The 14,982-nt window shown below is 66.0% G+C and overlaps 3 protein-coding genes across 4 annotated transcripts in view; 1 reads left to right on the forward strand and 2 right to left on the reverse strand.

Annotated features, from left to right (window-relative positions):
* The window catches only part of DVL1 (dishevelled segment polarity protein 1), an 11,406-nt gene extending 5,991 nt beyond the window's left edge, over positions 1–5,415 (forward strand). Inside the window, 10 exon segments of the mRNA XM_032395636.1 lie at positions 472–565; positions 655–724; positions 817–956; positions 1,036–1,112; positions 1,188–1,255; positions 1,406–1,483; positions 2,238–2,369; positions 2,449–2,616; positions 2,693–2,899; positions 4,109–5,415. Of these exon segments, the coding sequence (XP_032251527.1) occupies positions 472–565; positions 655–724; positions 817–956; positions 1,036–1,112; positions 1,188–1,255; positions 1,406–1,483; positions 2,238–2,369; positions 2,449–2,616; positions 2,693–2,899; positions 4,109–4,476 (1,402 nt within the window). The 3' untranslated portion in view covers positions 4,477–5,415.
* Positions 5,416–6,245: 830 nt separating this feature from the next.
* Positions 6,246–11,905, reverse strand: TAS1R3 (taste 1 receptor member 3). Its single transcript, XM_032415317.1, is given in 18 exon segments — positions 6,246–6,331; positions 6,334–6,683; positions 6,685–6,912; positions 6,914–6,946; positions 6,948–7,125; positions 7,128–7,226; positions 7,400–7,520; positions 7,657–7,703; positions 7,706–7,859; positions 7,969–7,991; positions 7,994–8,185; positions 8,188–8,378; positions 8,380–8,560; positions 8,563–8,704; positions 8,780–9,080; positions 9,201–9,397; positions 10,490–10,615; positions 11,789–11,905. Coding segments are annotated over 18 exon segments (2,766 nt in total).
* On the reverse strand, positions 11,121–14,978 carry CPTP (ceramide-1-phosphate transfer protein). Of its 2 annotated transcripts, none has more exons than XM_032395703.1 (3): positions 14,937–14,978; positions 13,002–13,136; positions 11,121–12,772 (listed from the first exon to the last, which is right to left on the reverse strand). In XM_032395703.1, exons 2-3 carry the CDS (start codon positions 13,121–13,123, stop codon positions 12,250–12,252), a joined length of 645 nt encoding a protein of 214 aa, XP_032251594.1. In that variant the 5' UTR covers positions 13,124–13,136; positions 14,937–14,978; the 3' UTR covers positions 11,121–12,249. The 2 variants fall into 2 exon arrangements, with proteins under 2 accessions (XP_032251594.1, XP_032251603.1); XM_032395712.1 differs by having other exon boundaries at positions 14,918–14,972.
* Positions 14,979–14,982: the final 4 nt, after the last annotated feature.

The raw sequence follows: 14,982 nt of genomic DNA on the forward strand, positions 1-14,982 counted from the left end.
CAGGTACGCGTGGGTGGGCGTGCGCAGGGGTGACAGGTACGCGTGGGCGTGCCCCGAGGTGCGTGCACAGGTATGTTACAGGTGTGCGTGGGCTCACATCCCGATGTGTGTACGATACACGTGTAACAGGTGTGCACGCACGTGCGCGTGGGCGTGCGGGTGTTGGGGGCTGTGAGTCCACGGGCGTGTGCACGCACGTGCTGGCTCCCTCGGTGTTCGTGTCTCCGTTCTGGCTGAGCACAGCTGCACGCAGCTGTGGGGTTCGCACGTGTCGTGTGCGTAGGGCCGTGTTCCGCCCGGAGCCGAGCCTTCTCCTGAGCCAGCTCTACCCCAGCTCTGTGTCCCACAGCACCCGACGCCCATCCTGTGCGCTCCCTGTCTTGTGTGTGTGGGGGGGGTGGGGTGCCCTGCTCTCCACCCTGCCGCAGCCCTGCAGCCTCTGGCCTGGCCCCTGACCTTCATGCCCCCCAGACTGAGCAGCTCCACGGAGCAGAGCACGTCCTCCCGGCTCATCCGAAAACACAAGCGCCGGCGGCGGAAGCAGCGCATGCGGCAGGCGGACCGTGTAGGTGGTGTAGGGGGTAGCCAGGTGTGGGGCGGGGTCCGCCCCGGTGAAGCCCCTGCCTCCGTCCCCTCACTCGCGTCCCTCCGCAGGCTTCCTCCTTCAGCAGCATCACGGACTCCACCATGTCCCTGAACATCATCACCGTCACTCTCAACATGGGTGAGGCCTCACTGGGGTCCCCCGTGGGGTGTGGGGTCCCTGGGTGGGGTGCACCCCCACAGCAGGCACCTGCTCACCCCTCGCCCCTGCAGAGAGGCACCACTTCCTGGGCATCAGCATCGTGGGCCAGAGCAACGAGCGGGGGGACGGCGGCATCTACATCGGCTCCATCATGAAGGGCGGGGCCGTGGCGGCCGACGGGCGCATCGAGCCGGGCGACATGTTGCTGCAGGTGCGGGGCTATGGGGAGGGACTGGGGGGCCGAGGGGCCGGCACCCCTGCCCCGCCGCGCTGAACCCCTCGCCCCCCAGGTGAATGACGTCAACTTCGAGAACATGAGCAATGACGACGCGGTGCGGGTGCTGCGGGAGATCGTGTCCCAGACGGGGTGAGGCATGGCGGGTGGGCGGCATGGGGCGGGGCCCCATGGGGCCTCGCCCGTGTGACCTGCTGCACCCCACAGGCCCATCAGCCTCACGGTAGCCAAATGCTGGGACCCGACCCCCCGGAGCTACTTCACCGTCCCGAGGGGTGAGTGACCCTGCAGGGCTCCTGGGGGGGGGGGTTGAGGGCGCCCGCCCAGCCTGAAGGTCCTTTCCTCTGTGCCCCCGCGCTCCATCGTGCGCTACCATGCATCCGTCTGTTTGTCCGTCCATCCGTTACCACCCGGCGGCCACCCAGCTGACCCGGTGCGGCCCATCGACCCTGCCGCCTGGCTGTCCCACACGGCGGCGCTGACTGGAGCCCTGCCCCACTACGGTACGAGCCCCTGCTCCAGCGGCATCACGCGCACCAGCTCCTCCTCACTAACCAGCTCCGTGCCCGGCGCCCCACGTAAGTGGCAGCTCAGGAGAGCAGGGAACTGAGGCCCCAGGGCGAGGGGCCTGGCCGAAGTGCCCGCCCCGCACGGTCGCACTCGTGTGGCTGTGTGGCCAGCGCGCACACGTGGATGGACGCTGCTGACATGTGTGCATCGGACCCAGCACCAACACACGTGTCTGCCCTCACGCACACCCTCCTTCCAGCCGGCTGTCTGTGTGCTGGGACTGAAAGTTGCCTAGACGGGCCAGGCCAGCCCTGGGGCCCCTCTCTCCTGGGGAGGAGAGGCAGTGCACGCGGGTGACCCCCACCCGGCTTTCCTGCGGCTAACACGACTAACAGCCCTGAGCTGGCGGACGGGGAGGGGGGAAGAGGCCTCTCCCTGTGGGGCTCAGGGTGGGGGTGGTCTCACCTGGGTTTGGGCCCAAGATCCTGATGAAGCATCTGCAGGGGTAGGGGACAAAGATTCAACCCCCCCCGACCCACCCCTGCTCCCCGCCGCTGTGAGGGTCCATCCTGTGGTGGGATTGGACCCTGCGGTCACCGGATGGCCTCACGGTCTGGGCTCCAGGACCACAGACCCGACCTGGAGCCTGGGCTCAGCTGGGCTGCCGCAGTGGGGCCTGCAGCCCATCCCAAGGCCTCCCCCTGCCCTCGGCTGCGCAGGGCTGAGGGGGGGGGCTGTGCCTTACAGAGCTGGAGGAGGCACCTCTGACGGTGAAGAGCGACATGGGCGCCGTGGTGCGCGTCATGCAGCTGCCAGACTCGGGCCTGGAGATCCGTGACCGCATGTGGCTCAAGATCACCATCGCCAATGCCGTCATTGGTGAGGGGCCCGCCGGGCTGGCTCCGGGCGGGCGGGTGCGCCCCCCGGGCTCTGTGCCCTGATGCGTGCTCCGGGCCAGGGGCGGACGTGGTGGACTGGCTGTACACACACGTGGAGGGCTTCAAGGAAAGGCGCGAGGCTCGCAAGTACGCCAGCAGCATGCTGAAGCGCGGCTTCTTGCGGCACACGGTCAACAAGATCACCTTCTCGGAGCAGTGCTACTACGTCTTCGGGGACCTGTGCAGCAGTGAGTGGGGGCTGGGGGGCGGGGATCCCCAGAGGGCCTGCCCACACTGCCCTCACCCACCCTCCCCTCCCACCAGATCTCGCAGCCCTGAACCTCAACAGCGGCTCCAGTGGGGCCTCGGATCAGGACACGCTGGCCCCACTGCCTCATCCGGCCGCCCCCTGGCCCCTGGGTCAGGGCTACCCCTACCAGTACCCGGGCCCCCCGCCCTGCTTCCCACCCGCATACCAGGACCCTGGCTTCAGCTATGGCAGCGGCAGTGCTGGGAGTCAGCAGAGTGAAGGTGAGAGCCTGCTGGGCGCCCAGCTCCCCGCTGTCCCCGCCGCCTGGCTCTGCCCTGTGTGCCCACCCCCTCTGCCCCACGCGCTCCTCCCTGCTCTGTGTCGAGGCCCTGGGTGAGCTCCTTCTGGAAGGGGTGAGTGGTTCAGGGGGATGGGGAGAGCCCTGCAGACTTCGGGGTGTGTGTGGGGGGGGGGGGTGCTGGTGTTCCCGGTGCAGCGGAAGCAAAAGGCCAGGAGATGGCAGAGAGGCCCCAGGCCACGGTGGAGGACAGACACTGCCCCCAGCACCTGCAGCCCGGCCGGGAGCTGGAGGTGGACAGTCCCACACACAGCTGTGGACCCACCCTGGGATGTGTGGAGAGCTGAGCCGGAGGATCGAGGGGCGTCCCTGAGGAGGGGACTTGGAGGACTGGCCTGAGGCTGTCAGTGTCACTGAGGCCAGGGGGCCGAGGTCAGGCAGCTAGCCCAGTGAACCCAGACAGGGATGGGAGAGAGAGGAGAGCAGGTCAGAGGGCAGCGGTGCCCCAGGGGAAGCTGTTGCTGGGCGCCTGTGGACCCTGGACAGGCCCAGCTGGTGGCCGCGTGCGCCGTAGGTGGGAATGGGTGTCCGGGCCGGGCCTGCTGTGTAACTCGTGCTATCCCTTGCTTTGTGCTGAGCAAGCCTTAGACTGAAGGACTAGCGGAGTGGACCCTCCGGGCCGGTAAGCCAGGGTCCTGCCCGGCGTCCCTCTCGGCATGTTCCCAGCCAGCTGGCCTTCTCAGGCTCCCCGCTCTTCCTGGGAGCCCAGGACAGGGGCTGAGCTGAGTAGCTGGCCAGGGCCTTGGGGCTGGACGGAAGGTGGGTCTTGGGGGTGGGGGGGATGCCCAGGATGGCCGACGGGAGCACCGAGCACACAGGGCCTCACTTGTGCGTCAGGCTCTCAGCTGCAAGATCAGGCATTGGGGTGAGATGGGGGGCACTGAGCTGGCCCCAGAGTGTCCCTGCCTGCCTGCCACTGCCCGCCCCCGCCCCCCGGCCTGCTGCAGCTGTTCTCGCTTCTCGGAGTGGGGCCAGCCCTGCTCTCCTGTCTGCATGGCTGCCCCCCCCCCACACCCGCCCTGCTTGAGACTACCAGGTTCTGCCCCTGGTTGCCCTGGCAATGGCTGGTCGTCCTGGAAGTGACGTGGCCTGACACTGACCATCTCATTCCTCTCCCTGTCCTTGACTCCAGGAAGCAAAAGCAGTGGGTCCACCCAGAGCGCCGGCGGGAGCAGCCGGCGGGCACTGGGCCGTGAGAAGGAGCGCCGGGCGGCTGGAGCCGGGGGCAGCGGCAGCGAGTCAGACCACACGGCGCCGGGCGGGGTTGGGGGCAGCGGCTGTCGGGATCGTCCAGCTAGTCAGCTCAGCCGGGGCTCGGTGGCCGCCCCGGGGCTCCCCCCATCGTATCCCTTAGCAAAGGCGTACTCGGTGGGGGGGGGACCGCCGGGGGGGCCGCCCGTCCGGGAGCTGGCCGCTGTCCCCCCAGAGCTGACAGGCAGCCGCCAGTCCTTCCAGAAGGCCATGGGGAACCCCTGTGAGTTTTTCGTTGACATCATGTGACTGAGGAGAGAGTGCCTTCAGCTCGGCCCCACAGTGGGGGAGCCGGTGGTCCTACCCGCTCCTGCAGGAGGGCACCGCCTCTGGGGCTTCTGTGGGCTTGCCTTACTGGTGGCTGTCCTGGGTCAAGCGAGCCTGTGCTTGCCTGCACACGAGGGGTCGTGTCGGGGCACGGGCCTGGATGGAGAGCGGGAGCGGGCTGGGCGAGCAGCTGAGGGCAGCCCAGGCCACCGTGGTCTCAGTTTGGCAGTCCGTCCATTCCTGTCTGGAGCAGCTTGTGTCCGTGCAGACCCTGTGCCCTTGGGGTGTGCCTCAGGGACCCCCACGTGCCTACAGAGCTGTGCACAGGGCCCCAGACTAAGCTGAGAAGAGGCTGCTGGGCCTGGGCCCCCTGTTGGCCCAAGTCATAGGCCCCACCACTCTTGCCTGGGCTGGGTTGGCCCTTCCCGAAGGGGGAATCGGAGCCCCCAGGCCCCTCTGTGGACGTCCGGGGTAGGGATCTAATTTATTTATTTATTGCCTGGCCTTGTGTGCTCTGGGGGAGGTGGTGGCCAGGTCAGCTGCCCCCCACCCCCCACCGGGTCTCAGACTTAATGCAGGGACACAGGTCCTGTCGGAAAGTGGGAAGGGTTGGTGAGGGGAAGATGGGAGGGGACGTGCTTCAGCTGGTGGTGGTGGGGATGTGACAAGGGGCAAGGGGCCCGGGTGCACACAGCTGCTGCAGGGGCAGGGCGTGGGGAAGAGGGGGTAGCCAGCCCACCCCTCCTTGCTGTCCTCGGGTGACTGCCCACCCACTCACGCCGCTTCCTTCCTGGCGTCTCTGGCCTGCACACATCTGCGCTGTAGATATGTATCAAGTCGGAGTGTCCGTCCAGATAGTTAATAGAGCTGCTTCTGTGTAAATGCTATTTTAAAGACTAAAAAGCATTTAATTTTATGGGACTGATGTGTGGCCTGTGTCTCTTCTCTTCTGCCGGGTACCTTAGAAGGCTGGGGTGCGGCTGTCCTCTGGGTCCCTGGTCAGCGCCAGGCTCTGTCCCCCGTGCTGGTTGCTGGCGGGGTCCTTGGCGGCTGGTCCTCTGTCCGTGGTGCTAGCTCCTGGCTCCAGGGGTTTTGGCTGTGGATGCTGGCCTTGGTGCTGACCCCCAGGACTCTGTCCACGGTGCTGGTGGCCATCTGACCCCATTTTACGCGCTCGGGCCCGGCCACGGAGAGAGGAGGAGGTTGGGTGTGCGCCCCATCCCCCCCCCCCCCCCCCCCCCGCAAGGAGGCCTGTGCTCTGCTCATCATTCCCGTCCCACTCTGGGGCCCACGATCAGTCACATGTCCCTGCAAAGGGGTCAGAACAGCTCCCATCACCCGCCAACCTCCCTTCCCTGTGATGCTTGGATGGGGTGCGGGCTGGAGGCTCCAGGCTGGGCCTGGCCAGGCAAGTAATGCCCAGCTTGGACTTCAAGTGAGCTGACTGGGGGCTTTCCTGAGCTCTCGGCAGGAGCTACAGGAGCCCCAAGGAACCTTTTTATGGGCCTCTTTCTGGAACAGTGGGGCTGGATCACCTGGGTTGGCCCTGGCCAAGGCTTGGCTAGGACAGATACAGAGCTGCTCTCAGGCCCCAGGTGGGTGTGAGGCCCTTTGTGAATGCTGCAGGCCTGAGGATCACTGTGGTGTCAAGGTCAGCAGTCAGCCTGCAGTCAGGATCCACAGCTGGGGTGGTCTCAGCAGCTGGGGTACAGTCTGGGGGTTGCTTCATAGGAACTTGGTTTGGGGGAATCTCAACTAAGTCTGGGTTCACTGGGTGAGGTCACTGGGTCAGGGGTCACTTGTTTTTGCCCCGAGTCTCCTTCCCCCCGGTACCACTGCTGCCCCGCCCTCCAGCATCATCTCCCAGGAAGAACTCAGGGGTGTTGAGCTCCAGCCGCCGCAACAGCAGGTAGCACTTGGGCAGGTGGAAGGTGGCCAGGATGCCCAGGGCGCAGAGGAGGATGGTGCCCATCTGCACAGTGGGCTGGTGGGCCACGTGCACATTGGCAAAGAGGGGCACAAAGGAGATCCAGGTGACGAAGTAGGCCAGCATGGCAAAAGTGAGGCCGCGGGCGCCGTTGCAGTAGTCTGGCCGGCTCTGCACCAAGAAAGTGCCCAGGAAGCAGAGGAGGGCCAGCGTGGCATTGGCATGCGCCAGGCCAAAGCTGATCCAGGAGCGCACGCGGCATGCACCAGCGCCGTGTGGGCAGCACCCACCAGTCCGTCACCACCTCCGGCGGGAAGACCGCCAGGTACCAGGTACACAGTGCCGCTTCCGCCAGCAGAGCGAGCAGCACCACCAGCCAGGCCCGGGGCCCCTGCAGGCAGCCACGCAGCTGCTCTGCCCAGCTGGGTGGCAGCTCCGAACCCACAAATATCTGGGCCGCCTGCAGGAAGAATGTGCTCAGGCAGCCAGCGAGGAAGGTGGAGCAGGGGCTGCTAGGACAGGCAGCTGGCCGGGGAACAGGAGGACGCTGAGGCAGACGAGGCCCAGGCAGGCCAGGCCAAAGCAGGCCCGTGGCCCGCCTGAGGCCTGAACCAGCGGGCTGTCCCAGTACCAGATGAAGAGCCCCAGGGCCGCCAGCGCCAGGCCCAGCGCCAGGCCCAGCAGTATAAGCAGTACCAGCACGCTGGCTCCCCCCACGCCAGGATCGTGGGCCTGCGGGGGAAGCAGCGTGTGCTCCGGTCTGGGGATCACTGGTCCTGGTCACACTGGGTGCAGAGGAGGTCATCTATGGTGTGGGAGCAAAGAGGGGACCCTGGGGGGGGGGCACGGGCTCCTCGGCCTCACTGCCCCCCACTTGCTCTGGCCTCAGAGTTGGCCTTGGAGCCGGGACACGAGGCCCCGTGGGTCTCTGCCCGCCCCCCCGTCCTCAACTCGTGCAGGCCTGGGAGAGGGGCTCACCTGGGCTGCGCTGGTAGCTGCCGGCCTTGCAGCCCACGCAGTCGTAACAGCAGGAGTGGAAGCCCTTCACTCGGCACACCTGGCCCTTCCGGCACTGCCGGGAGCCCTGGGACACGGGTGCCTGGCACGGGGCCTTGGGGCTCAGGTTGTGCTCAGCCGGGTGCACTGCCCAGACCTGGGGATGGTCCCCCCCGCAGCCCCTGCCCCGGCAGAACCAGAACTTGTTCGTGGCCGGGGGGAGCACAGCTGGGGCTCACCTGGTCCCCAGCCGTGTGCCAGGACAGCTGGGACTGCCAGAGCTCCAGCGGCCATCGAAGGCTCCTACAGTGTGCAGCTTGGGCGTCGGGTCCTGCCACACCCACAGTTTCAGGTCATAGTCCATGTTCACGTTCCCGCTGGTATCGAACCACAGCTCCAGGCCGCGAGCGCGGAAGCTCGTGTTGTACATGTTCTCCAGGAGCTGGTGGGTGGGTTGGAGCCAGTCGGGGGCGCTGGGCCAGTAACTGCCTCCAGCGCACACTCCCCGCTGAAGCTCCTTCTCGGGAGTGCCGGGGGCTCCCCGCCCTCACCTGCCAGGGCTGCACAGGCTCCTGCGGGGGCAGCCTGAGGCATTGCAGAGCAGCGTGTTGTGGGGGGCCTGGGCCACGGCGTACACGGCCGCGTGGGCAGCGAAGGTCTGGTGGTGCAGCAGCCCCGCAGATATGTTCTCCAGCGTGATGTGGTCACACTGGGGGCAGCGTGGCCCCACCACGTGCTCCTCCAGGCCCGGCTGTTCAGCGTCCAGGAGGCGCAGAAGGCGGGGTCGGCAGCCAGGGCCAGGCGGGTCCACACGTAGGATGGGGACTCGGGCATCGGGGCGCCCTGCTGTAGGAAGCCGAGCACGGTGCCCACCTCAGCCATGCCGGGCAGTGTCATGACCAGGTCCGAGGTCAGCCAGGCCTCACTGGCCACCCACACCTTGGGCGAGAGCCTGTAGCTGGAGGGTGCGGGCGGCATGGGCAGAGAACAGCACCACCACCCGCACTCTGCTCTGGCTCACCTGGTGCAGCAGGTCCTGGATGGTGCCCAGCCGCAGGCTGCCCGCGTGCGCAGTGCAGATGCCCCTGGTGCTGGCCAGGCTGGAGAAGAGGCTCAGGCCCTGCCGGCCGTCCTCATCACTGCCACGGCGGCCACCCAGTTCCAGCCGAGCTCCTGCAGCAGCTCCACCGTCACCACCGCCTGCACGCGGTCGCTGGGCACCGTGCGGAAGAAGGACGGGAAGATCTCCCGGTTGCTCAGCCGGTCAGTGCCGGCACCGTAGCTGACCTGCAGTGACCGGGAGGCAGCTCCTGATGCGGGGCTCCTGCGGGCAGGGCCAGTGGGGGTGGGTGGGGGGCGCACCTGCGGCCTGAGGAAGAAGCTGAAGAACTTGCCGGGGACGAGGGCGCGCTCGGGTGAGTGGGGTCCGGTGACAGCCAGCACACGGGGCTGGTACTGCATGTAATTGCAGTGGGCGGCAACGTCGCAGCTGCCCGCTCTGGCCATGAACATGAGGCTGGGCTCCATGGCCACCACGGGCTCTGAACACGTGCCAAAGGGGTCGTAGCCCAGGTGCAGCCCCGGCAGCAGGGCAGACCCGTTGTTGATCTCCTCCACAGCCATCTTCATGGCCAGCACCCAGAGCAGGCCAAGGGACGAGAACCTGGGGCCACACAGGGCTGCGGGTGCCGACACCTCGTCCCCACTCAGGAGCACCGCGGACCTGAGCCACCTCCACCCTCGTCACCCCTCACTCCCCACCTGGTGCACACGGCATTCCTACCTGGTGCACACGGTGGCGCTGGGTTGAGTCCTGTCGCCGAGACCTGCATCCTCGGCCGTGCCCAGGGGGAAGAGCCCGCCCAGCACATAGTCCCCTTGCATCCTGAGCTGCTGGGATAAGCACAGTGGGGTGCCTGCTCCGAGGCCCGAGAGAGCCATGAGGCCCGGGAGAGTCAGGCCTGGCATGGCAGGTGGCAGCTTCCAGCAGGGATGGCAAATGAGAGAACCGGGGGGGGGGGGCCCTGATATGATGACTTGGGTCAGGGGAGGGCAGAGGATTTGCTTAGCAAAATCCTCACCTGTCCTCATCTGCCAAGCCCAGGGGCCCCTGGGGACACCCTTGCTTTCCTGGGCCCTGTAGGTTTGTGCTCCTTGGACTCTTTTATCCTGATGTCACCCACCCACAGGCTCTCTGGCTGAGTGACCTGGGCAGGCGGGCTCTGAGCAACCACTGACCATGATCTTGTTACCTGCCTGTGCCCAAGCCCCTTTGCACCCACCCCATTCCTGGAAAGGAGGAGGGACACTCAGGACTTCTCCGCCAGAGGGCCCTGGGGTCTCTAGCTGCCTGGGGGAGGTGCCAGCGCCCCGAGGAGTAGGTACAGAAACACCTCTTCCAGCCCTGGGGAGGACTCTTAGTAGCCGGGGGTTAGGGGTGAGGGGTGGGCCGCAGGGGTGGCTCCACCTGCAGGCTCGGGGGGCAGACCAGCCAGGAGGACAGCGGCCAGCCAGCCCGCCTGCTCTCCATCCTGTGGCTGGGGTGGGGAGGGCCCCAGGGTGGGGGCTGTGGCCTCCCAGCTTGTCTGAGAACAGGGCTGGGCTGTTGCCTAGAAACTTCAGGGACCCTGAGGCTGGTTCTGCCCACACCCTGCCTGGGCTCTTGACCCAGCAGGTGCCTCCCTCTGGGGACAGAGGGCACAGCTGGGCGTGCAGGGAGGAAAGGCTACAACCAAATGGGCCTCTGAAGCTGGGTCAGCACCAGGTGTGTGCGGGCGAGCCCCGAAAGATGTGCCAGCAGCAGTTCCTACTTAGCCTCTGGGTGCCCCGGGGACCTGACACGGGGCTCAGGTGTGGGGGTGCCCAGTAGGCACCCAGAGGAACTGGGGGAGGCTACCGATGCCCCTGGAGGGGAGTAGGAGCTCTGGGTGGTCTTAACGCTGGCAGATGTTTATAGGAGGTGGTCTGGGGTCTGATCTCTGCCGCCTGTGGGGAGGGACCAAGCTGCGTGGCACGCTCGGGGCACGCACATACGTGTGCAGCACACACTCGACACGCTGCACCTGCACACACCACACACACGTAGGACACCTGTGCCGCGGGGCCCTGTACGTCTGCGTGCACCTGGGCGCACACGTGTGCGGCCCTCACGGTCATCTCCAGCCGCAGGATGGACGGCAGGCGGGCTGGCTGCGGCCCCTGCGGGACCGGGCGAAGCGGCAGGCCTGGAGGCGGCGGAGGGGACCTGGCATTGGACACTGCTATTTGGGTCTGACATTGGGGTGTCCAAGAGCACGCTGCCTGACACGTACCCTCCTGCTGTCCCAACACTGCTGTGGCTGAGCAGCTCCCCTGCACAGGCTCTGCAGGTCGTTCTCCTGCCTACAGCCTGTGTGCTTGGCCTCAGACCTGCCCTTCCAACCCAGCCCCTTGGGTAACTCTGTCTTCTCACCTACAATGTGGGGACAATGACATGGACCTTGGTGGGGGTTCAGGGGACCAAGCTAAAGGCCACACAAGCACACACAGGCAGCATCCCCCTGCCTCATGCTGGCTGGGACAGGCCACCTGCCCCGTGGGTGACACTGCCCTGTGAGCCTGGCAGTAGGGCCTCAGCCCCATGGGGTCACGCCCCTCCTCCCTCCAGTAAGCAGCGGCCTGACACACAAAATACTGCCCCCCCCCCGGAGTGCACTGCCTGCTCTGTCAGTGGCATTTATTGATGTTGGAAAAACAGTTACACATTCACAGGGTCTCTGCAAGCTGACACGTATGCACATCTGCTGCACAGTGGATACGGTCCCCTTGGCATCGAGGGGCCTGAGCTCACAGTGAAGAGCCAGTAGGACAGGCCAGGCCCCCACGTGCTGGGTGACGGCTGGCCTGTCAGCTGGGCATCTGGTCCAGGCTCTCTCCATGTGCCATCTCATCCTGGGTCTCCTGAGCTCTGTGGGGCTGGGGCAGTAAGGGACAGGCAGGAGGGAACGGCCTCTCCCTGGGTGGCGGGGAGGGAGAGGCTAGCCCTGGACCGGCAGAGCTGTGGGCTCCGTAGAGCTCTGGGCTGGGCTGCACACACTCGCAGGCAGCTCCCTGGGCGGGGGGGCACCCGACTGAGAGCGTGGCCGCGGGGGGGCAGCTGATGAGAGTGCAGAGAGGCAGGGCAGGCCTCCGCTCAGGGCTTCAGCTCCTGGCTGTTGCTGTCAAGGACATGTGGGCCCCTGGCTAGTAAGGACGTGAGGGACAGGGAGAGAGCCTACACTGCCAAGGGCTGCCCAAGGGTTCTATCCCTGTCCTGGGGATGGTCAGCCTGGGTGGAAGGGCCCGGGGATACCTGGGTACGGACACCGAGGTGGGCCAGGGATGGACAAGCACCTGCTGAATGTGCTTGCTGGCAAGCAGGATGAAGTCTCTGTGCCACAGGGACCTGTGACTTGGCCCCATTTCACGACTTGGCTCATAGGCAGCGGGCAGCTTCTCCGGCTTTTCCATGAATGCTGATCCTGCCCCTTCCCCGCCCTGCCTTCTGCACCTCACCGTCTGGGTGAGGCCTGATTGGACACATATGTAACTCAGCTGAGGGTAAAGCAAAGATGTCCCTGGGCAGAGCAAGGTGATAAGGGCAGAGCAGATTGCCAGGGCCCACAGGCCACAGGCCAGAAGCACAGCCCGAGAGGGCCGTGCTGTGCCCGTGGCTCTGATCGGGCTTGGCTGGCAGAGGAGAGTGTTCTTCCCATTCCTGGGGCACTCACAGATCTCCATGGTGGGACTGGTGGGTGCTGGCTGCCCCAGCCCAGCTCTGCAGGGGAAACCTGCCCCACCTGGCCCGCTGGCCCCTAGGGCAGATCCAGCAGGGAATGCTCAGCGTAGAGTTTCTGGGAGACATTGTAGACATGCTCGATGAAGGGCAGGGCCTCGCCCAGCATCTCCACAGCCTGCTCCGGGGACCCCACATTCATGGCCTCCAGGAAGACCTGGCGTGTGGGCAACGTACAGAAGGCCACAGTGACAGCCCGGCGGATGATCCAGGGGTGGTAGGCCGCCAGAGAGGCGTTGTAGGAGTCCGTGCAGAGGACGGCCGTGCGGGCATCCTCGGGGCTGGTGCGCAGGCCTTCTAGGAAGAGCTGCAGCCAGCGCAGGGCACGGTGCAGCCGAAGCACCGTCCGGCAGCCCGAGTCAGGGTGGCGGGAGCGCCGCTCCAGGTCCACCAGCTGGTTGCCCACCTCGTAGGCCACCATGGACTGCAGACTGCTGTAGTGCTCCCGCTGGGGGCCGCTGCGCAGATGCTCCATGATCTGCAGCTTCGTGGTGACATCCTTAGAGATGAAGGAGAAGATGGCTCCCAGGCTGTTCAGGAACCTGCTCGAGGGGAAGTAGGAGTTCAGCCCAGGTGCAGGGGAGACCGCCCCCGACCTCCTGGGGCACACGTCCCCCTGCAGGCAGGGGTAGGAAGGCTCGGTGCTGCCGGCCAAGTTGTGTGTGAGAACGGCTGACCAGCCCCAAGCGGGCGGAAGCTGGGTGTGCACAGCGCCTAGCACAGCACGTGGGAAGTGTGGGGACCCCACAAGGCAGTGCCCCCCGAAGGTACCTGACCAGCCCCCTCCAGCCGGCGAGGTAGTGGTCCAGCAGCACCTCCTCCCTCTCATTGAGACACTGCTTGAAACTGACTAAGACGACTTTCAGGTTGAAGTCCGGCTCCAAGCCATCCATTTCGCAGTTCGTACTGAAACACACGGGAAGTCAGGCTGGCGGGCTGTCTCCCTGTGAGTCAGCTCCCTTCCTGGGTCACTATTTCAGGGTGGCGGGAAGAGCAGTCACAAAGCAACTGAAAGCCCACCGTGGGCCCCATCCCCGGGCAGCCCCTTCTCCCCGGGAGCCTACTTCACTCTGCCCGGGCCACATGCTCGGACACAATGACCTGGTGCTGCCGTGCCCTGGGCCTGGAACACTCGTCCACAGATCTTAGCACGGCCCCCCGGTCACTCAGCCTGGTCAAACCACTCTGCTCTATCTGACCTACGGCAGACATCTCCACTCATGTTTTCTTGCTTGTTCATCGTTTGTCTCTCTCACCAGAGCGTGTGTGTTTTTACCAGCTGGAGAAATATCTGCTGAGTCTCTGCCCAGAGCCAAGCACCCTTCCAGGGTGGATGCCCTATGAGACAAACATCCCCGCCTATCAGGGCGTTATTCTTGGAGAAAGCCAGGAAAGTCCAACATGGTAGGTAAAAAAAAGATAAGTGCTATGAAAAAAGAGACAGTAGAGCGAGGTGGAGGGCCAGGAAGGGGGGCCAGCCGGGCTGGGCCCTTCCTAGCTTTACTGCTGCGTCTGGGCCCACAGCAGAGACTGCGAGGGCAGCACGGCCTGACAGACACCAGTCTTCACTCCTACTGCAGCTGTACAGGTGCCACAGGGAAGGGCGGCTGGCCAAAGGTCTCCTACCCTCTGAGGATAGCCATAGGCCCTCCCCCAGCCCCAAGGAACCTTCGGGAAGTGCTCTAGGCCAGAGGCTTGCCCTGGATTCTGCTCACATTCATGCAGTCACTCCATAAACGTTCAAGGGCCCACACGCTGAATGCGTGCCACAGAGCAACCCAGCCTCTGCCCTCCTGGGTGCCCAGGGCGGGCACTGGGGGTGGGCTCTGACGGTCCCTGGAGACGCAGCAGCATCTCACCACCCAGGATGCCAGGAGCATCTGATGGGGCCTAGTGGTTGCTGAGGCCCTGGAGGCCCCGGCACTGGGCGGAGCTCCCAGAGGTGAGCTCACCCTGTCTTCAGGTGTGGGGGACAGTCGTGCCTGGCCTCAGGAAGACGGTGCTCCAGAGACTTCCGGCACGCCCCTCCCCTCTCTCAGGGCCTGTCTTCCGTCCACTGAGCAGATGGCCTCCGAGGCCTTCAGGGCTACCTTCCTGGACACCAGACATCCTGTGGGCCTGGACTTCCTGTCTAGAACCTGAGCCAGCAGCGCAGAGGAGCTGCTGGGAGCTTTTCAGAACTTGCAAACAACAGGAAGGACACTGGCTGTGCAGCCCGGGTCAGGCAGCCTGCCAGCTCTCGGGAGGTGATGCAGGGCACCACCAAGGCTCCCCCAGGGTCGGCCTACAGCCCCAAGGTCAAGTCTCGGCAGGAGGGCTGCCTGAGCCCCGCAGCTCTCTGGCTGACAGCAGGCTGAAGGCCCCCAGAAGAGGGCACCCCAGGCCCAGCGGGTAGGAGTCAGGCCCTGTCCAGGAAGCCCTGCAAGTCTTGCTCGGGAAGGGAGCTCCAGGTGGCGCCGGGCTCGGACCCCGGGCTCGGGTAGGGTGGGGCCCCAGTCCTGGGCGGGTCCCGCTCCAGCTGAGGCCCAGGGATCGAGCAGGGGCCCCGGGTCCGGGGAGGCGTGGGAGCCAGGCCCTCGGCCGCCCCTCCCGCGCCTGGCCCCTTGGCGATGCCCAGACCCACCTGCCCAGTTCGGTTGGGCTCTGCTCCCCGGCCCCGGGCCCGAGCCTGCCGCCCTCCCGCTCACCTGTACCGCCGCCGCTCACCTGTCCGGCCGCCACCGCTGCCAGGGGACTCGCTGCCCCGCCCCCG

This window comes from Phoca vitulina, unplaced genomic scaffold (genome assembly GCF_004348235.1).
Source record: "Phoca vitulina isolate PV1807 unplaced genomic scaffold, GSC_HSeal_1.0 scaffold2, whole genome shotgun sequence".
Taxonomy (NCBI): Eukaryota; Metazoa; Chordata; class Mammalia; order Carnivora; family Phocidae; genus Phoca; species Phoca vitulina.

Excerpts from the sequence above, each read along its gene's own strand:
- CPTP (XM_032395703.1), bottom strand. The coding sequence starts at position 13,123 with ATGGATGGCTTGGAGCCGGACTTCAACCTGAAAGTCGTCTTAGTCAGT. Across the intron at positions 12,773-13,001 it reads GGCTGGAGGGGGCTGGTCAG|GTTCCTGAACAGCCTGGGAG; the intron begins GTACCTTCGGGG and ends CCCCTCGAGCAG.